The sequence below is a fragment of the Macadamia integrifolia genome, chromosome 5, assembly GCF_013358625.1.
Source record: "Macadamia integrifolia cultivar HAES 741 chromosome 5, SCU_Mint_v3, whole genome shotgun sequence".
Taxonomy (NCBI): Eukaryota; Viridiplantae; Streptophyta; class Magnoliopsida; order Proteales; family Proteaceae; genus Macadamia; species Macadamia integrifolia.
The window spans coordinates 38117305-38139997 of NC_056561.1; the positions used below are offsets into that span (position 1 = coordinate 38117305).

Genomic DNA, 22693 nt, shown 5'->3' on the forward strand with positions numbered 1-22693 from the left:
GAAATTGCATCTGGGGTTTGTTGGTGACGTGTCGATATATGATTGGTTTTATAATAAGGTTCGGAAAATGAGATTTGTGTTGGTTCTCTCCTTTTCTGAAGAAAGTAAGAAAGTTTTCCTTTCTTACTTACCCTACGGTGAAAGGAATTTCTTCACCGAGGGGCGTAGAGACACGAAAGAGGGGTGGGTATCGGAAAAGTATGGTATTTTGGAAAGCATACTTTATGAATATGTTTTTTCAGGTAGGAATACTTTATGGTACGATGTATGGAGTAACCCACGTGGTGCAGGAATAATTTTCTATTCTAAATTTAAAAATCTTAATAGATTATTGAATCTTTATTTTTTAAATCTCATTAGATCAGACATTCTTTTGTTGTTTATACTGTTCAACACGTTTACAATCTTCTTTATTTTTTTACTAAAATTTCTTTTGTGAAAAAAAGTGCCCCTGCGCTAGACATAGGAGAGATAAAATGACTAACACACCCCTACGAAGGAACAATGATTCTTTTGTAAATTCTCTTACGAATAACATTCCCCCCTTTTTTCAAAATCCACACATGCTTTTTTGTTATTTAATAAAACTTAGATTTAATTTACTAAAAAGACAAATAAAGCTTAGAACTAATACACATGATTTTTTTTTTCTTATAAATAGTCCATATATACATTTTGAAGTCCCTCTCAATGTCAACTATTTGATTTTAACACTCACATTTTCCCTCTTTTTGTCTGCTAAAGATAAAGTTAGCAACGGAAAAAAATGTCTACTAAAAATAACATTTCATGACATGTCCCGTGGCAACTCATTGGTTGATCCATAAAAGTAGTGGACCCCACGTTCATTTAGAATTTTAAAATTTAACCCAAATTGAATAGATGTTGTGAACCTAAATTACAAAGCTATTCTTTGTATTTTAATACTGGGTTCATTGAAGTGTCCCCCCCTCCCACTTATATTTGGACCAAATTATGAACAATTTTTGTTTAGCTACAAATTTTACTAATGAGAATGCTATAGGGCCTCCAACATAGGGACGTAAATGAATCAGATACGAATTGAATTCAGATCGGATGTGATCGAATCCATATACTTTCTGACTGGATACGGATGCATGTAAATTTTGGTTTTTAACCGTCTGTTTACTATCTGACTTTTGTAATCCAGACCTTCCTCCCTCCTATGAATACAATTTGCTCTTTATCCATCTTTCTAAGTTGCCTTAAATCTTTTCCTCGTTCTCTATAACTGGTCTAAAGTTCAAGAACCCTCAAATTCATTGATTGATTATTTAATCGGATCGAATAACTACTTTTTGGATAATCCGAATACCTTTTGACTAGATATAGATATGGATGCAGATTCAAATTCATATTTCGGTTATCCATTTACATCGTCACATTGATGCTTGAAGAGTGTGTCATTGACATATGGCTTTCATATAATGTTTTCTTTAATTTCATGGAATTCCCTGTATAAGCTACTGTCTAATTTTTTGGTCTCTTGTTAACCACCCGACATGTTTTGTATGGTGTTTCCCCTTGGTTCACCGAATAGACACCCCACAACATTGGTAGATTGCTTATGACAAATTAAAATTATAACTAACTCAATTTGTAGAGTTAGAAACCCCTGGAGAATTTGCTTATATTATATTATAAGTGTTACGTTCATGCTTAACTTTCCATACCAAGGTTAGCACGATTGATGATATTGGCCATGGCCCATGTGTTAGTTATATGACCTTGAATGCCAATTATGAATATTTTGGATATTGAAATTGTTTAGGTTGAAAATGGTAATGGGATCATTTGTCCTATATGTGCAAATAATAATGGAGCAGACAAAAAGGCCTCTCTCTCTCTCTCTCTCTCTCTATATATCTCTCTCTCTCTCTATATATATATATATATATATATACACACACACGTTGGTTCATAAAGAATACGCAATAAACGCACTTCAAATTGTTCATGCGTGGTTTCTTTCCCATCGTTCACCCGTCTCATATAATTTCTCACTTTTTTCTTTTATACTTGTACCCAAAACTAAACCAAGTGGGTGGCTGGGTAGATAATACAGAGGGATGTGTGTGACAACTCTATAAAGTAAAATACAATCTTCTGGCTACAGAATTAGGAATAATGGCAAAAGAGATTATAACACTATTTATATAAATTAGAGGATCTAATACTTATATTGATGATTGAATCAACCTCTTACTTTAGTTATACTTCATCTTCAACCTATTAACGGGATTGCCACAAAGGAAATCAAACATAATTTTGCAAAAAAATACCCACTTATTAATCGATAAAATATGAGAAATGTGCCAAATATAATTTGATTGAATAATATCCTTTTTTTTTTTTTTTTTGTAAACTATTGAATAATATTGATTCTACGTGGAAACAAAATCATATGTAATCTTATCATTATGAATAAATCCAAAAATCTGGGAGAAAGAGCCAAATATTAGTTTTGTTTTATTATATAACCCATTTGATTTTGTAGTTCCAATAAATCCGGACCATGATATGTAAAATAATACAAGAAGCATTTGGTATGTTCTACACATGTAATGGATGCTTCTATGTTTATGCTTCAAGAATATGATATTTTATGTGCACGTAAGACAACCGATTAGAAATGTTATGAGATCCCCACGTCTTAGGAATGTCACTATGAGAGTTGCTCTCTGGAGAGCATAATACAATGAAGTTTAAAACTATGTTTGGGAAAGGTTATTGTTTATCATTGGCCTCCTACGGATGTGAAAAACATATTATATTAGTCTATTCAAATTGAATCCATCAATTCATTCGTGACTGCTAAGTCAAGATAACAATGGTCTTTTAGGGTTTTAAGTAACGAGGACCTTGCGCCCTCTCCATGCTTTGGGGCAGCTTCTTCTATGGGCTCCCTACATGATACGGCATTGGGTGAGAGGAAGAGAACGATGTGGAGCTCCTTCAAACTTAAATCTACATAAGATCTACAGTAGATTTGTTCTACAGATATGTAACAAAATTCTCAAGGACTTCTCTGCTAAAGCTTCAGCCTCCGTGAATGAACTCCATTATCTAATGACCACCTTCTGTATCATCATCAATGGTTTTGTTGCTCCTCTATCGCGGTCCCCATTACCCCCTCCTCCAACCTCGTCTCCACCATTTTCGCCTCGACATTCCCTGTCTCCACCACCCCACTTGTGCCACCATCATCCTCATCACTGCCTCCACCATCTTAACCTCTGCCACCACCATCCTCATCCCTGCCTATACCATCCCCATCACCACCTTGCCAAACTGTCCTCATCACCACCTCTATCATCTCTTCCATTGTCTTCTTCATCTCCGTTGCAACCACCATCTTATCTGCAGTCGAATCCAATGGCCACAATAGATATGCCATCAACGGCTTCGTTGGACGCTCCTGATGGTCCAATAAGGGTTATGTGTATTTTTATTGGTCTCTCCCGGATCTAAAGAATTTATGTCATCTTCGTCGATTGATCCACATGTTGACAACACTAAACTTGATAATCATTTTGTTTCTCCAAGCAACATGGCTTCGCTTTCACTGAAGAAAAATTTCAAGCGGCATTTTCCACCCTGCCAATTCAAACTAGATTTAGTTTCATTTTATTGGAATTGAGAGAATAATAATAAATTACTGTATTTTGTTTTTGTTTCCAAAGTAACTCTCAAAGGTCACCATAAGTGGAACTCCAACCATAACATAATCGAAATAACAAAGATGTACTCATGCACGTAAAGGGGGAGAGACATAGTTAACCACATTCTCGATAGCTACGCCACCTACGGAATTTAAAGAACCTAAAGGAGCAACCCAAAAAGCACTTGATCATGATCAACTTTGGAAGCCTAATTCAATATGGGCGCAAACCCTGCGATCGAAATAATTTCGAACAAGATCCTTGTTTGACCTCCATTATTCCCAAGTTGCACTCTTGTGTTCGTGCCCACATAGGCAATGGAGGGAATACGTTTCTATGGTTCGACCCATGGTGTAACCATAATTCTTTAGCTTCCATTATCCCAATCACCCAGCAAATCAACTTTTCGAATAAAGTCAATATGATCATTCTCTTGGCATTTTGAACCTCTTCCCTACCCCCTTCAGTCTATGGTTTCCTGGACTTTAGGGGTCTTTTCTACTTCAAACCAAGCAGATACTTGGGTGTCTGTTTTCTACGATCCTATTCCCCATTGACAGTTCGTAGGCCCCTCCATGCTATGCCTAGGAAGTGGTGGACCTTTCTTTGGAAATTAAAAATCCACCCCAAATTCACTATGTTTCTTTGGCGCTTATTACATAATGGTATTTTAACCAAAGATAGGCTCGGAAAATGGATGTCAATCCCTCTAGAATGCCCATTTTGTAACAGCGCTGATGAATCTCAAAATCATATCTTTCTCCATTGTGACTTCACCTTACACATTTGGCTGGCTAGCCCCCTTGGGCTTAGGTTGAATAATTTATCCCATCTCTCACTTCGCCATATGATACTGCATTTGTTCTTTCAGAGGGTCATATCACATGTGAATCACTAATGGGCATTTTTCGTACTAGCCATGACATTATATTTTATATAGAAACATAGGAATGAGGTTTTACTGTCTCATTTTCCCCTAACCCATCAAGTATTTTGGTTCATATTAACCGTTGGATTACGGATCTTGATCTATATAATTTGGTATTAACCTCTCATTCTTTCATGCCTACATAAGGTCCACCATGCCTTATTGCAAGTCCTACTCCCCCTTTTTTGTCTTGTACAGTTCTAGTCTGCACTAGTTTTTCTAACCTTTTGCAATCAGGTCAATGTTGAGCTTGGGGAATCCCCTCAAAGGGTGAGTTTAGGCTCATGGAGTCAGGTGATACTGACATTGATAACCCAGAAGCGTGTGAAGCATAATGAATCCTCCATGGTCTCTTATAGGCAGAAGCATAATATTAGGCAATCAACGAAGTTTGGTTCTCCAACTGAAACTTGATCCACCTCCTTCCACAGCCATCCAGGGGAGCTTGGCCATTGCTTTATTTCACTACTTTTTATAAAATATTTAACTTATCTCGCTCCATCACTTTTGTGTATAAAAGCCTTAATGACCCGGCTATGGCTTTGGCGGCTATGTCTTTGGTAAGGAAGCTAGCTACCGATTGTTAACCTACGATTGACATCCCTTCACTTGCTATTGCAAGACAACTTTTCTATCCTAATACTACTTTTCTTTCCTTTATATATATATATATATATATAAACTTTGGAAGCCTACTTGGATATTGAGCAATTACCCTTACAAGGTAAATTTCTTGCACCATCATCATCTGTGATGCACGCTTGTAATGTCTCGGCCCCAATTAAATTTGGCACAATATTGTACTATTTTGCCCAAAAGCCTTGAGGTTTCAAAACGTATTGTACCATATTAAGAATACCAGAGGTTATCAACTAGCCTAACAACCTCCTTCCAGTCAACACAAGACTAAAGTTTCAAACGCCCCTTCCTGATATTTGTTGTATTATTGGTGGAGACACCTCACTGATCTCCAATGTGGGTTTGGTACACTTGTTATATTCGTGGTTGTCACATTATCTCTCCTTTGGGCATAACGTCCTCATTATGGCCCCACATGTTGTCGAGGTCTGCTCTAATACCATCAGTAATGCCCCAGTCCCATTAAATTTGACAATACTATCATATTTGACCCATATGCCTCAAAGCTTTAAAACACATTGTATCATATTAGTGAGGTTAGGAGTTATCAGTTAGCCTAACAATCTCCCCTCAGTCAATGTGGGACTAAAATTTGCACACATTCATCGATTTCCCAAGCCCCCTGGTGTTTGTCATATTTTTTGTAGGGATACCTCATTGATCTCCCATGCGAATACGATACACTTGTCTTTTTTTAGGAGTCACAATGCTCTTTTTGATTTTGTTATTGGGATCTCAATTGATGACATGCAAGACGACATCAACACTATAGGCTTGACCAGAGCCATAATCACAAATGGTCTTGGAGGAGGATTCATATTAAGTGTTTTTTCTAGCGTGTAGATTGAGCATGCTGCCAACCATAATCTTTGTTCATTGGCCATGCCACATGCATACTATGATATTCGGAGTCTAGCATGCGTTGTTCAAATGCCCATTATGGTTATAACTATCCCTTCCTTGAAGGATAAAGTTGTATGTGATTGTAATTATTTCTATATCAAGTTTTTTAGGGAATCTTTTGGCTTCGCCCATACCATAGCCTGGAAGAGTAATGTTTATGATATATCAAACAACATGGTCATATTCCAATCATTCACTATTGGTACTTCATATCCAAGCCTTTTGTATTTCATGCATTTATCTACTTTGTATTTTTTATATTTGCCTACATGAATTTATAGATACAAACAAAAAAAAAAAAGCATAATCATTATATATGTTTTTTTTTTAATCAATTTCACTCTCATTCCCTTTTCCATACTTACAACCACACGAAGCTTTTGAGTGAACAAATTCCCCTTACTAAGTGGGCAACATCTCTAAAAATACCACGCCAATTATTTGGATATTTTCTCCAAAGAGTCATAAAGTATTCAATGTTGTTTAGCATATTTACCATAGAAGTAAGAAAACGTCAATATTATTTTTAAATAAAATAAGCCCCACTTATTTGTACTTGGATCCTCTTCATGGGTGTTGGAGAGATAACAGTGATGAGAGAGAAACACAAAGAGAGAGAGAGACCCTCACTAGTACTCTCCAAGATCATAATCCAACTTATGTTGCTTTTATAAATACAAAAGATGATGTATGGATTCATAAAATACTCGAGCATTATTAAATAATGTCATAATGAAAGAGGAAAATAAGAGGCGAAAGAGAGGCTGAAGGATCAATGAACATATGATGGATACCATTAACATGAATACTACCCAGTGTTAGGTTGTGAGATAGTCAAAAAGGAGAGTCAAATGCAACGATTGTCTTATCCACAAATGTATTCATACTGTCCATCCAAGGGTGGAAAGCAAGATTCTCCTCCTAAAAGCCATAGCATTTTCGATTTTATTGATGGTCTCAATTTCTCTTATTTTGATTTGATTGGGGGGGATCGTCGGAGTGGACAAGTTGTACGGACTTTCCCATCCCAAAGGGATATTAGGACGTTTGGCTATCTTGGGTGGGATTTTCGGTTGACAAAAAAAAATATATCACCATCTATTGTTGACCCTCGTGGCTGGCGATTTCTCTCACTCGACTCCTCACGAAAGTCCCATCGATTTGATGGGAATATGTAAAATATATTGGGGATTTGCAGGACGAGGGGAACACACCCATGGCTCAGGTATCACTACCAGGTAGCACATCAACGCATAAGGGAGTTTCGAGAATATTGAGATGTCTCGGAGTAGATAAAAGGGAAGTAAGTTCCAATGGGTTATGGTGGAACAATTTTGTGCCTACTTGTGGGTCATCATCTCTGGCTAGCCCGAAGAGGGATTTGTGGGAAACCTTGATTAAAGAAGATGACGAAATGATAAGCGATGAGAATAAGGTTGTGTGAATCAATAGGTATGACACCAATGGGATTGGTAGCCTAATGGTAAAAATGCCCTCAATCCATCACCGTTCGAGTCGATTGATTATGGATTCGAGTCTTGGCATGCCCCACTATTGCCCATTGGTCATGCGGAAGCACTGCTTGCCGTATGGAGGCTTGTCCAATTATTGTTATTCATCTTTTTCTAATATGCATAGTTGACATACCAAAATAGATTTTTCCCCTTCTAATGTTCCTCATTTTGATTGTATATCAAAATATGAAGTCCAATGTTTGTTTCATGATCAAATCAATGTATATTTTGGTGTCCCACTTTGAAAATTCTTTCATGTCTTAACACTTCTAAGCATTACCACATGCAACATCTGCAGGCTTCTTGTGGCCTGGGTTGTAATGTTGTAAGCATGAAAAAAAAAAAAATTGTTATTCATCTTTTTCTAATATGCATAGTTGACATACCAAAATAGATTTTTCCCCTTCTAATGTTCCTCATTTTGATTGTATATCAAAATATGAAGTCCAATGTTTGTTTCATGATCAAATCAATGTATATTTTGGTGTCCCACTTTGAAAATTCTTTCATGTCTTAACACTTCTAAGCATTCCCACATGCAACATCTGCAGGCTTCTTGTGGCTCGGGTTGTAATGTTGTAAGCATGAAAAAAAAAAAAAGAAGACAATGGACCTACCGGCAAGGGAAGGGGAGAAAGAGGGAAAAAGATGAAGATGGGAGAGACTAAATGGTGACGATACCATTCTCTCTCCTCTCTCATACACACAACTAAGCAACTTTTATAATGATAAAATTAAGGGGAACTTCACTTTTCTATTCCTGCCTGTTTATGTTGTCTACATCATTATCACCTACCTTAATCCCATAAGAATCCCACCCCATAGTCCCCCTAAATAAACATGACCATAATTTATGTAATCATTGGATCTACCAGTGTAATTGAATATAAAAATAATGTTTAATACCTCACATGATAGGTAAAACATAGGGGTATTATTTTATTTTTTATTTTGTTGGATTGAAGGAAGTATGATAATTTTTTTTGGGGAGTGAAATATAGGGGGTATTATCAACCATTCAAACCCCGTACAATCAAGGGATGAAAATCCTCTTTTTTTCTCATTCATGTTTTTCCTTGTTTTGCTACCTGCAGAACACGACACGTGGACAACTTTAAGATCAACGGTCAATGTTGGGTGAGGATTATTATATCCGGTGCATTGGTCTTAAAGTTGTAGTAAAACAAGGAAAAATATGAATGAGAAAAACAGAGGATTTTTTTCCACAATCGGGGAGTGGGGACACATATTTTGGGAAGTAGGGGCAGTTTTCAACCTTTTTTTCTTTTTTTTTTGTCTGTTGGATAAATATTGGGGCAGAAATTTATGACCTAGTTGTATTTTTCACACACTTACGGCGAGGGAAAAATACCTCCTTGATACTTTATCTTTCAAGTTGCCCTAGGTCGTGTGACCAAGTCTAGTTGCACTTGCACCCAGCAAAACCCTTTTGCGATCCCTCGATAAGAGAGGTTGAATCTTGATTGTCAGTAGAAACACGCTCGGCAACACTTCGACGGGGGAAGGGTTTTGAAAGAGGGACCTCTCCCTGTTTCAAAGGAGAACAAGATCCTAGCGCCTTTCCCGTCCATTAATCAGGAGGAGAGTTTGTTCTTCACTACCTTCAATGGCGGCGATGATGAACCCTTACGATCCCAGATACACGGATCCCAACTCCTATAGGGAGAGAAGAAGGTAACCAATGAAACCGTTGATTGATTGAATGTCTCATTCAGTGGCTGCTTTACTTTAATAAATCTTGTTCTTAAATTTTTATGGACGATTGGGTTTTGTCGCAGTGGCCTAATGGCACCACAGCAAACAATGTCACCCTCCATGATGGGCGGAGTAGGTGGTGGCGCTGACCCTAATGTCGGGAGTGGTGGACCACTTGCTTACGGAAGATCACCTTCAGCTTTCGTTGGCGGGAGGGGGGGTGGAGGTGTTGGTGTTCCCGGCGGGCCGGGACCGGGTAGCTTTAACGGATACCCGCCCTTCCAACCTGACATCGGCAGAGGGTTTGACATTGGCCGAGGTGGTGGAGGAAGGGGCTTCAGTGCAGGGAGAGGTGGTGGAAGGGGCGGGGGTGGAGAACGTGGCGGTAGATTTTCTGTTCTAGACCGCAGCGGCCGAATGTCTGATGGAGACCGTGGTGGCAGTGGTTTCAGAGGAGGCAGGGATGTAGGACGCGGACGTGGTGGTATAAGGGGTGGTCGTGACGGTGGGCGTCGTGGTGGTGGGAGCTTTGGTGGTAGAGGTTTTGATTCCGGCCGTGGCGGAGGTAGGGCGAGCAGCGGTCGTGGCGGAGGTAGGAGTTTTGACTCCGGCCGTGGTGGCGGTAGAGGTAGAGATGGTGGAAAGTCTAGAGGGGAGTTGAACAGCATTCTTCTTCCTAAGCAGGATTTTGGAGACTTGGTACCCTTTGAAAAGAATTTTTACGTGGAAAGCCCTTCCGTCCAGGCAATGACGGAGCAAGAGGTTGCGCTTTACCGAGCAAGGCGTGAGATTACGGTGGAAGGCTACGATGTCCCAAAGCCAATCAGACTATTTCAAGAGACAAACTTTCCAGGTAATCTTCCAATATTTCTGATCTCTGAACTAAATTCACGGCCACCCTGTCACCCTCTTCCCCACCGTTCACCATACTTATATCACATCGACTGATTATTAATTATTTGGTTGAACAGCGTACTGCCTCGAGGTGATGGCTAAATTGGGGTTTGTTGAACCCACTCCCATTCAATCTCAAGGATGGCCTATGGCTTTAAAAGGCAGAGATTTGATCGGTATTGCGGAGACGGGTTCTGGGAAAACGTTGGCATATCTGATGCCTGCGTTAGTACATGTCAGTGCGCAGCGCCGGCTGAGTTAGTGTCTTCCGCTCCTCCTCTGTTTTTTAGATTAATTTTCGTTTCTCAAATTTTTCTTTTGATTACACTATTTCAGTACGAGGTGAAGGACCCATCGTGCTGGTCCTAGCACCTACAAGAGAATTGGCTGTTCAGATACAAGAAGAAGTTGCCAAATTTGGGTCACGTTCCAGTATGAGAAGTACTTGCATATACGGTGGTGCCCCAAAGGGACCACAGATTCGCGATCTCCAAGCAGGTCCAGATTTTATTTTCTGTTGAATATTTTGTTTGCCCCTAATTCCTTCCCCCTTCAATACTGATCAATGCTGTAGCTAAATCTAAATTGATGTGCTTCTGGTAGGGGTTGAGATTGTCATTGCAACACCCGGTCGACTGATTGATATGTTGGAAGCTCAGCATACAAACTTACGGAGAGTAACATACCTTGTTTTGGATGAGGCTGACCGAATGTTAGACATGGGGTTTGAACCGCAGATCAGGAAAATTGTATCGCAAGTAGGATTCATCTTTCCTACTCAAGTCTTACTTTATAGTATTGTAGACAGACTATTTTTGTTATCCTCTATTCAACTTAAAACCGCCTAAAACATAGTTTTGTTTCTAGCCTTCCAATTTCTTAATGGGTTGGTGAGTCTTCCTGATGTTTCTGATTATCTTATCTGCTTGTTTCCTTGACTATTTTCTTTGCTTTAGTAGCAGATCATCTGCAGATCATGAAAATTGCTAGGAATTGCATTGCATGTGGTTAGTTGTTTGAAGTTTGCTCAATCATTTTAAAGGCATCTATTTTACTGCCATTGTTTCACATGCTAATCCAAGCTGGATTTTTGTAATACATTGTCTTTCAGGTGCATGTATTTGAGCAATGGCATGTGGGTAAAAGCATGCTTTGTTCTTATTGATTATTATTTTATCCCTGATTGGTAGTTTGTCATGCTGTTCGTCGTCGGCTTTGAATGTTGTTTCAATTGTAGCAAATTATGTGTAGGTTTTAGCATTGCGGCTCATTAACCGTTGCTCTGTTTTGTTGTTAGTGGTTTTGTGTATGTTTATATTTTTTCGCTCTCTTAATTTATGGAACCTTATTTCTGTAAATTTCATGTATGGGAAGGGCAGGCTAAAGGTGCCAATCATTGAAACTTAATGTTAGCTGAAGCTATGTTTTGTCAGATTTTATTATATTTGTTGTGTTCTTCTGTTTGAAGACTGCTGCCGTGGTCCATCTGGTAACAAATTTGAAAAAAAAAAATGCAGATACATGGTTGAAACCGGCTCAAATGCGTTTGGGAACCCACACCGAGAATTGGGTCCAATTTGGGTTTTTGGTCTAGTAGGATAATTTAGGGTTTTACTTATTTCTATTTTGGGATTAACATGTAATTATTTTATTTTATTTTATTTGAGTAGGTTAAGTAGGAGATAGCTATGTAGAATTTAGTTTCTTGATTGTTTTGAGTTTCAAACAGAATAGGTTTGATGCAGGTGCACAATGATGGACCGATCCCATGATACGGGTCCAAACCCGTACGGGTATCCAGATGGAGATGAACCGGATCCAATTTGGAATCAAAGCCAATTGGATATTTTAAGATTTATTTTTATTTGGGAAAGATATGTTGGACAGTTATTAGGTTAAGTAAGGAATTTCTAGTTTGGGTTTTATTGTGTTTCTATCAATTTAGATCTTAGGAAGTAATTGGGAGATTTCTCTCTATTTTGGACTGAGATTTTAATTACGGAGTTTTTAATTTTGTCTTCTTATAAATAGGCTTGTAACTCAATTCACTGGGCAAGAGTTGATGAATGAATTGTTGAGTTGTTTTGGTGCCGTGTCCCCTCTGAGGGTTCGATCTCCTTCATCCCTTTTTCTTTCTCCCTCATATTTTGGGCATTGGATCCTCACCCGAGGGCGACCTAAATCTGTCTCTTTCCCCTAGTTTCAAACCTGCTGCGAAATATCCATCTGGGTCCATATCTGAACCTGCAACTACTGCTGTTTACTGTTTCAGCAGAGCTCTATTAGTCTTTAGACTGTTGACTCTGCTGATTTGTTGCTGGAATTCATAGGGCTGTGGGGGCGGAAGCCATATCCTGAAGTTTCGAATCCTTGGAGGTTGAGCTGAGTGAGTTCTTCTGTCGAAATCAATTCTGGTTCTTCAGCCTCTTGTGTTGGTGGCCTAAAGGTTGAAGACCACCTCCAAAGAGGATCGTGGGTTTGTGTAACCTTTATTTTCTGTTTTCCCCATAATACCCCTTCCTTAGTCCTTTAATACCTTGTGTCCTTATTTTAAATTTAATTCCAAGAATACCCATTAGCCATACGTGGACCATATTTGTTACTTTTGCTACCTCAAAGTGGATCTTCCTGAAATTACGATTCTGCCACTTTGATTTAAAGCTTGAGAATTACCACATATTTTCCATTCTCTCTTTTAATTTTGGTATTTGCTAATTGAATGGGGCCATAAGTGATCCAATTCCGGTTTTAGACCCCGGATCCGCATCAAGGTTTCCTTTCCAGGTAGCGTTTCTATTATTTATATGCATGTACCATACCATTGGGATTTAGATTTGGGGAATGATATTAGTTGATTTTGCTTTTGTTGAAGACTGCGTGGCCTAGGGCAGCTTGGATGTCATCTTCTTCCTCCCCCTTTCTCTCTCTCTCTCTCTCTTGCTCCTGTGAGACCTTGTTCCTCCATCTCTGTTTAGTCTTGGCGAAATCCCTGTTTGCTGACCAATTTCCTGCCACCCTGTTTCTGCCGTAACTCATTTGATATCTGCTGATTTGATTTCATCTTATATATTTGCCTTTCTATCAAAATTCCTTTTTGCAATCTAATTTTAACTGATTGTTAATCCATTCATATTATGAGACCCATATTCCCTGCTCTGTTTTTTGGTTTCACCATAAGTGTTCCGTCACAATATTCTAAATCCTATTGTTTAGATATTGGCTGGCTTTGGGTTTGATACTAGGGGTATCCGATTCCATCCCTGAAGTTGCCGCACCATCCGGATCTCTGTTAGTTAAAAACGCGTATGGCTGAATTGCTCCGAAAAGTGCGGTAAAAAATGGATTCAGCTTAAAGTTCTGAACATATATCTTTTTTTTTTTTTTTTTTTTTTTCCCTTAATTGAAAAAAAAGGCAATTGAAAACAATAAGTGGTATATGGGAGGGTGAGTTGTGAGTGGGTTGGTGTGTGCCTTGCGGGTTTTCTTCCTATGCAGTTTGATTTGATGCCTATATTGTCACTTCACATCTTGTCAAATGTCAGCCACCTCTCCCTGTCTCTCTATGTGTGATGCGACTCTATGTTCATTATTACCAAAAAAAAAAAGAAAAAAGATCGCTCATTAGGTGTTCAACCTAGCATGGATGTCCAGTTTCTGGCGTGGGTCTTGCTTCCCTCAGCCATGCGGATGTGCAGTGCCTATTGCTTAGGGAGGTGGGTTTGTATGGGGAATGGGTTCCTAAGCCTACTTTATCTTATCTCTGCAGTGTGGCCTAAGGCCATCAAGCATGATGGGTTCCACAGGTGGACTCTTCACAAAATCTTGATATATTTGAAATGTTTAATGCCTTATATTTTTTGGAGTATTAACTTTGTATTAAATGTATTTAGCTAATATAATTCCTATATATATGTATGTATATTGCCCTTTTTTGGCGTTGTATTGCTCAAATTTAAACATTTAAAACTTGTACAGTCCATTTTCATCTTTTTGCCATATTTGACCATATTTTTGACTGTTATGTTCACATTTTGATTTGTTTAAAACATGTCCGTACTGATTACCCATTTTTTGCCATTCTCGTTTTAACTAACTAGGATCCGGATAGCCCTTGATTTGTTTTAGTTCAATCGATTTGGATTAGGTCTGGTGCGATATGTTCTATTATAAGGTTTGGGAACAAGATGTTGAAGTTGAGCACGCGGAGTTTGTCCTCTTCTTGAAGTACCTTGAAGAACATCTACTGTGCCTGATGGAGGGCCTATAGGGTAGGGAAGAATCCTGGAGATGAACTCAGAATTGCAGGGGAGGGAGAGAGGATTCGCAAAAGAGTAGGGGTGGAAGAAGACACACAGCCAAGGGCTGCCAGGCCATGCAGCACTCAATACCAACTCAATCCATTCTTCTATTCTCCCTAAAAAATCATTGGTTACACATCTATTTATAAAATCCCAAAACCCAATGACACTTCCTAAACTTGACTAACATAAATAGAAACTTAATAAAACCCAGATTGGAAATTTCCCTACTTGTCTAATATTTACCCCAAAATAAAAGATTGGGAGAGGGATAGGTATGCTAGTGGGTTACCTTGGAATCTAAAATGCTAGCGGGATTTAAGCCATAGGATTTGGTAAAACTTAGATACTACTGTTGGATCCAGAGATAAGATTCAAACCTTCAATCCATGCTACACCATTTTTCTCCCTTCTTTCTGTCTTTGTGCTCCCTTGCAACTGCTCTATTACGGTTTCATCGAAAAGAAAAAACTGATCTATGATGCTCGATTTTAGAGAGAGAGAGAGAGAGAGAGAGAGAGAGAGATGAATCTGTTATGATTTCATATCAGTTTACAACCCTAGCATTCAAAATTAGTCTGTGTATGATTTTTAAGCAGGGTCTGGATTCGAGGTTAACCGGCAACCTATTGTCATACTCGGTATGTATAGGGGAGAGGACGATCAATGACAAAGACTGCTTCGTGCTGAAGCTGGAAGCCGAGACATCATTGTTGAGAGCCAGAAGCGGCAACAACGTGGACATCATCAGACACTCGGTGTGGGGATACTTCAGCCAGAGAACGGGGCGTCTAGTGCAACTAGAGGACTCCCACCTCCTTTGTATCAAGACACCCAGCCACGACTTTCTGGGAGACCACCGTGGTGTCCCTTATCCATGACTATCGGTGTATCGATGGCATAAACATCGCCCACGGTCTCGTTGTTCAGGTTTGGGGAGAGCTCCGAGACCCACTCTAGGAGCATGATGGAAGAAATCTGGGCCATCGAAGAGTTCGACTTCAAAGTTTGGGGTCTATATAGGGACTTCTTGCCTCTTGTTGACCTTAAGAAAGAAATAATCAAGGAACAACAACAGCAGGAGGAAGATTCTAAAGGATATGATCACCATCAACATCGTGATCGTGATCGTGATCGTGATCATGATCATAATCATCATCATCATGCTTATCATGTTAATGTACCCAGCCCACCCACAACCAATTTGAGAGTTCCTTTTAGGAGCCGTCCCCATTCATGTTTTGTCAAGGTTAGTTCTTCTTAGGTGGCAGCCATTAACGTTGATGACTTGGATTCCATTTTTGTTACAACTCTAGTTTCAAGGCAAGCTGTTAAGGAGGGATGTTGGAGAGGTCTCTTGTGGATGGAAAAAGAGAAATGGAGAAGAGACTCATGAATGGTTTTCTTTGAGCAGATTTGGCTGATTGTTGCAGATGTATTGCTTTCTCTATTTGTTGACTTGATTGGAGTTCCCATAGAGAGAGGGTAGGTGGGGGCATGTAGAGGCCGGACGAGAGAGAGAGAGAGAGAGAGAGAGAGAGAGAGAGAGAGAGAGAGATTTGTGGATGGGAGGGGGAGCCGGAGACGGACATGAAGGAGAAAGGTAGAAGAAAAAGGGCTATGGAGTTGGTGGTGTTGGGAAGGTTATGTAAGGTAACATTTACGAACGAATGAGATCTTTTCTATTTCATCTAACTGCCAATAGATGCTAGCATACCTTATTCTAGGTAATCCGCTAGCATGCCCAACCTTTTCCATAAAAGATTACATATCTTTGCCAAATAAAATAAATATTCTAAATATCCTACTAATCAACCACTAGCCTTGGATCCGGTTCTTGGTTCAGGTTCTCAAATGGGTTCGGATCAATCCATCGAAATGCTCTTGCATCAATTCCCCTAGTATTGAGAAAAACTCATCCATGAGTTTCGTAGAAGGGCAACAATAAAAGTCATGAGCGGTCGAGCGGGGTTGAATTGTTCCCTGTTTGTAACGCGAGCAAAATCCAAGATATGAAGCTTCAAAGGTGCATTTAAGTCTGGAAAATTATAGGGGAAAATAAACTCATGATGGTAAATGACAGCATTGCACTGATGTCCATAATTATTTGATCCACGATCTTCTCATCTTTTGTTGCCATACTAGTTGGTCCACATGTGTTTCCACTTCTGATCCACCTTTTAAAGATTCTTTCATGCTGGACAACTTATCATAGAATGTGTTATTACTATCAGCAAGCCCTCGACAACATGTATGGAGATTAAAAAGTTTTTTCCGTAAGGTATGGAGATCATCGCTATTCAAAAGGAGTAGATTGTATCAATCATCCTCCATGATGTAGCATAAAGTTTGGTAGATTTGTAATTAAGTTGGAGTCCTTAAGTGAGTGGCAGTGATTAATATTGGGAATTCAAAAAATAATAAAAAAAGACTCCACAACTCATAAAGAGGAAGGGGTAAACTTGGAAAGACAAGGAAAAAGGAGTAGAGGCAATAAAGGGGGGGGGGGCAGGGTTAGTTTAGGAATAAGAGAAGGAATAATTAGAGAAAAGGGCAAAGAGGAGTCTTGGGGGTATGGGGTTTTACTGACAAAGGAGCAGGGGATCTCCTTGAGATGAAACCAGCAAAGAGAGGCTCTGCTCTGTCGATTCAAGAGAGCAGCGAAGGTGGGTGTTGTGATCCGATACCCCTAAACGGATTGGATATGGATCGGATGTATTCGGATCCGGATATTTCCTGACCGGATATGGATACCACTAAACGAATACGGATGCAGATCGAATTCGGATTTTCAACTATTCGTTTACTCTTTGACTTGTGTAATCTTGACCTTCCTCCCCCATTGAATATAATTTGCTCTTAATCCATCTTTCTAAGTTGTTTTAACTCTTTTCCTCATTCTCGTGAACCTGTTTAAACTTCAAGAATCCTCAAAACCATTAATTGATTATTTAATCGGATCGGATAATTATTTTTGGATAATTCGGATTTTAATCCGGATACCTCTAACCGGATATAGATACCCCTAAACGAATACGAATGCGAATTCGAATTCGGATTTCGACTATTCATTTACATCCCTAGATGCGAGACACTAGCAGTAGTGATGCGAGAGAAAGGAAAGCTTTGCGACTTCGAAGGGGGCCAATTGGAGATGGCGACCTCAACGTGAGAATGGGTGACTCGCAGAAAAGCTTCAAACATGTATGATTCTATTCCTTTTCCTTCGGCTTCTTTGCTTCTGCTTCTTTTTCTTCTTCTCCTTTTTATTTTTTCATTTTTGATACCAGAAGGGGAAAACAGAGGGCTGTAGGGGAAATTTGTCTGAAACAAGGGGGGAAGGATGGGTTCTGGTTTGATTTTTTGTTTTTCTTTTTTTCTCAAAGGGGTGGAATCGGGTAGCCGCAAGAGATGGGTTGCTTGAAGAATCACAAGAGTGAGGTTCGATGGGGTTGGGGGGAATTGAGGATTGTGGAGGGTATTTTTTGTTGGTTTACTTTGTTTCTACAACAAAGTCGACTTTTTTTTCTCCTGTTCTTGGCAAAAGTTAAAACAGAAGAATGGGGAAGAGATCGGAAGGGAAAGGAGATGGGTTGGTTGGGAAGGATCTGATTCCAAATGATGGAGGGCCGGTCGGGTAGGGAAGAATCCTTGAGATGAACTTAGAGTTGCAGGGAGGGGGAGGGAGAGTGGATTCGCAAAAGAGTAGGGGAGAAGGAGAGACACAGCCAAGGGCTGCCAGGCCACACAGGCACCACTCAATGCAAACTCAATTCAATCTTCTATTCTCCCCAAAATTGTTGGTTACACATTTATTTATAAAATCCCAAAACCAAAGACACTTCCTAAACTTAGACTAACATAAATAGAAACTTAATAAAACCCCAAAATAAAAGATTACATATCTTTGTCAAATAAAATAAATATTCTAAATATCCTACTGATTAAATGCCAGCCTTAGATCTGGTTCTTGGTCCAGGTTCCCAAATGCGTTCGGATCAATTGATCGAAACGCTCTTGCTTCAGTGCCTATACGACTACATCCATATGTTCAAGGAACTACCTGAATTTTAATATGGTTTAATGATAGACGTGCATCACGTGGGAGTCATTCCTACGCTCTACAAAATTCGAGGATGGATTTTTTCTAAGAAGGGGAAAGTTGATGTAGATAGGGCTGCCAAGGGGAGAGTTGTTCTATTAAGCAGTTTGATTCTGTAAGGAGCTGTGATTTGTTCCTTCGACAATGAACTTTCTACTTTGCCGGAAGAATAATGTGAATCATTATATTGGTGGACAATAACATTGATGTGTGATTGCTTCCATTGGAATAATATGCCACTTATTTCCTATTTCCATGGCTACCTTCCAGTTTCTAACATCATAGATGCATCATGTTATGTTATTTTTTCATCCAATCTGCTTGTAATTATTTTTCTGAAATAAATAAATTAAATAAATAAAATCATTAGGCCTGAACTTCATTAAATACAGATTCGGCCAGATAGGCAGACACTATATTGGAGTGCCACATGGCCCAGGGAGGTGGAAGCATTGGCAAGGCAGTTCTTACATAATCCCTACAAGGTGGGTGCGCGCGTTTCTCCTTGCTTGTGGACTTCTTGTATGAATGATTTGTAGTGGTAGATGATAAAATCTTATTGAGTGCCCTGTAAAATCAATTAACGTCAGGTGATCATTGGATCTGTGGATTTGAAGGCCAATCATTCTATCAACCAGGTAGTCGAAGTTATGACGGATATGGAGAAGTATAATAGGTGTGTTTTCATTGACTCTGGTAACCAAAAACTAGAAAAAAAAAGTTCAAAAATCTCTTGTTGATCTTGATTTATTCATATGTTTATCCAGGCTGATCAAATTACTTTCGGAAATGATGGATGGGAGTCGGATCCTTATATTCCTGGAGACGAAAAAAGGATGTGATCAGGTCACACGGCAGCTGAGGATGGATGGATGGCCAGCTCTATCCATCCATGGTGATAAAAACCAGGCCGAAAGGGACTGGGTTCTGGCTGAGTTCAAAAGTGGCAGAAGTCCTATAATGACTGCCACTGATGTAGCTGCACGTGGTCTTGGTAGGATCACTATGTATTAGGGAATTTTAATTGTCTTCATTTAGTTGTTATGCTGAACATTGGCGAGTCGGCAGGCTGCTGTCCAGTTTCCCGAGTGTAATTTCGTGGTCTGGTGGGTGAGGGGAAGCCATCTCATCTAGAGATTATAACTATGTTCTTGTTATTTCTATCTGTGAGAATGATCATTTCCCTTCACCAAGGCATCTACCAATTTCTTCCATGCCACTAGTGTTCCATGAAATGCCTCTGGTACCTCAATATTTGCAGCTCATGTTACATGGACACAGGGAGCACAGGTTCACAAATATGGCCATGACAAATGTAATATTTTCTAGATTGTGGGAAGACCAATGGAATATCAGTAGCATCAGCCTTGTAGATATTTCCTATGTTTCTGTTTACATGGTTACTACGGAGTGAAAAGATAAGAATAAAATTCTGGGTTTGATTTATATTCACTAGAAGTGTCTGACATGGGCATGGCTCCTATCATCAAAGTGTCTAAGTAACATGGTTGAAAGCTGTTGCTGCCCATCCACGGTCTTGGAGCTGGTTATTGTGGCAGCCAGTCGACTCAAGCAAGCTTATTCATTTCTAGGGGTTGAACTGGGTGATGGTGCTGGTCCTTATCCCTGCAAGGTCAAGGTGGGCACATTTACTTGTTGAATGTGTATCTTATGTTTGAACCAAAGTTGGGGGTGCAGGGATAAGGGGGCAGTTGCATTTTTCTCTGCATTTGGAAAGATTAGTACTGAGTGTACAGGTTGATCCATTTGCATTAATTTTGTCTATAATGTTTGCAGATGTGAAAGACATAAAATGTGTGATCAATTACGATTTCCCATCGAGCCTTGAAGATTATGTCCACAGAATTGGACGAACTGGCCGTGCAGGTGCTAAAGGAACTGCATTTACCTTTTTTACGCATGCAAATGCGAAGTTTGTGAGGGATCTAATTAAGATCCTACAAGAATCTGGCCAGATCGTGAGTCCTGCATTGGCTGCCTTAGCCCGTTCAGGTGGTTATGGTGGGGGAGGTATGCATTCGCGTCTGCTGTGTTTCCTTGTTCCATTTAAGTTGATACTGGGATTTTACCCCAACATTGATTTGGTGATAACATTTCAATGTTTTGGCAGGGTCAGGTGGGAACTTCCGCTCCAGGGGGCGAGGTGGAGGAGGAGGAGGAGGAGGAGGTTTTGGTAACCGAGCTTTGATTTCAGGTTCCAATACCATACCTCTTGGGTCAAAGAGGCCATGGTAGTCTCTATTTTATGGCTGCCATAGACTGAAGCTGAAGAACTAACCTGTGTATGTAAGATAGAATTCACTCTATGTCGTATTCCATAGTTCCATCTTGAAAATCTTCTGAAAATGATCAAACTGCTACATTGAGGTCTTCTGTCTGTGGAATGTTTATGTCCATTTTTTGGCTAATGAAGGTCAGCCCGATCCCGTTAAAGTTGTACATTCAATAGACCTGCTTCATGTCCATTTAACTTTAGTAAGAGTTGTGGCCTCATCGACATGGTTTATAAATTCTTTTATGGGTCATGGTAACCTCAGTCATCCCGAGCCCTTATTGTAACACCCAACACAATATGGCGCACACTGGAACCTGCACAGTAGGGTAAGACCAAGCAAGATATTTGTGATAGCTGATTTGATAAGTTTTCCTGTGTGGTGAGCCAGGTTGGCCTTTCTGTAATTGCTTAAGGGCAATTACAGAAACTATAATTGCCCTTAAGCTCTATTGAGATTATCTGAGGCTTAGATCATGTCCAGTGGGATCTATTGAACTTGAAAGTGCAATGCCAAACATAGAGGCTGTGATACGATGTCCAAAATTTAGATACTTGATTTCAGGGTTCATGGTCTGAATTTTCATGTTTATGTTCTCAAATTTCTTAGCTTAAATTTTCAGACTATTTTCATGGTTTTCAAGTTGCAGTGTTTATGGTGTTTCCTGTAACCCCTACACTGTTTTCTGCGAATTGTGGAAGATATTCTCTTTGCTTTCTCGAAGTTACTCTTGGGATAGTTTTAGCCCCTCCATCCGCTTCTATCCTTAACCGTAAGTAGGGGAGGGAACCAACATCATCAGATAAATTTCCTTGGATTCTGGAATTTCAGACATATTAAAGTTCAATTTCTTGTACAGTTAGATCAGAAAACTGGTAAATAGTCATTCAAGTTTTGTCTCGTTTTCTACAAAAACTCTCATCATGGTGAGGGATCCAACTCCTCTCCAAATGACTGCATCCTCCAAAGACCTTGGTCCAACGACCATCTAAGGTCTGGTCTGGGAAGGCTTGGATGCGCATTCTAACACCTATCAATTCCTGGGAATGAGTGTCCAAGGCCTTCCAACATTGCATTATCACAACGAAAAGATAAAATCTATCATTTAAAAAAAGATAAAAAAGATTGCTCTTGTGACTCGGAATGAACCTTTCTTGGTGGAGGAAAGGAATAGCGATTTCTTTCTATGGAGCATCTAGGAACAAGAGGATTCAATCGGACGACGAATTCTTGCGTGGTCCAGAATAGTGAGAGGTGTGTTTGAGAATGGAATAACGAAGAATGTACATAATTTGCAATAGTTGGCATGGGTGGAACGTTCCCTTCTTCTTGATAAAAGTTCTTATATTGTAATGATTCCACCAAATTTCTGATCATTATTCAGAATATGGTAATGTAGAATATTACCAACTTCATAATCCATTTTCTCTCTCAATATGAAAAAAGGCACTTCACTATTGCCACTGTTGAAAATCTAGCTTATAAGCGTCTCCCATCTCTACATCCCACCTGTTTGCTTGGCAATAAATGGGTGGAAAAGAAAAGAAAAACATTGGCAAGAAATGGATATAAAAGAAAAACAGCTTGGAATGTAGACAATGAAGGCTTAATTGATTAATGGGAAAATGTTTTCTCTGGGAGTGTGGTCCCTTTTGCAAGACACATGAGGGGACCTCTTATGAAAGGGAAAATGACACTATTGTGTGGATCCTTTTTGTCATG

The 22693-nt window shown here is 39.5% G+C and overlaps 1 protein-coding gene across 3 annotated transcripts; it reads left to right on the forward strand.

Moving 5' to 3' along the window:
• The first annotated feature begins 9042 nt into the window (after window positions 1–9042).
• LOC122079417 (DEAD-box ATP-dependent RNA helicase 20) lies at window positions 9043–21191 on the forward strand. Of its 3 annotated transcripts, none has more exons than XM_042645861.1 (10): window positions 9043–9362; window positions 9467–10236; window positions 10355–10534; window positions 10614–10775; window positions 10881–11035; window positions 19070–19162; window positions 19295–19353; window positions 19445–19671; window positions 20475–20708; window positions 20809–21191. In XM_042645861.1, the coding sequence occupies exons 1-10, from the start codon at window positions 9295–9297 to the stop codon at window positions 20931–20933; spliced, it is 2073 nt and encodes a 690-aa protein (XP_042501795.1). In that variant the 5' UTR covers window positions 9043–9294; the 3' UTR covers window positions 20934–21191. The 3 variants fall into 3 exon arrangements, with proteins under 3 accessions (XP_042501795.1, XP_042501793.1, XP_042501794.1); XM_042645859.1 differs by having other exon boundaries at window positions 9045–9362; window positions 19268–19353; XM_042645860.1 differs by having other exon boundaries at window positions 9045–9362; window positions 19268–19353; window positions 20815–21191.
• Window positions 21192–22693: the final 1502 nt, after the last annotated feature.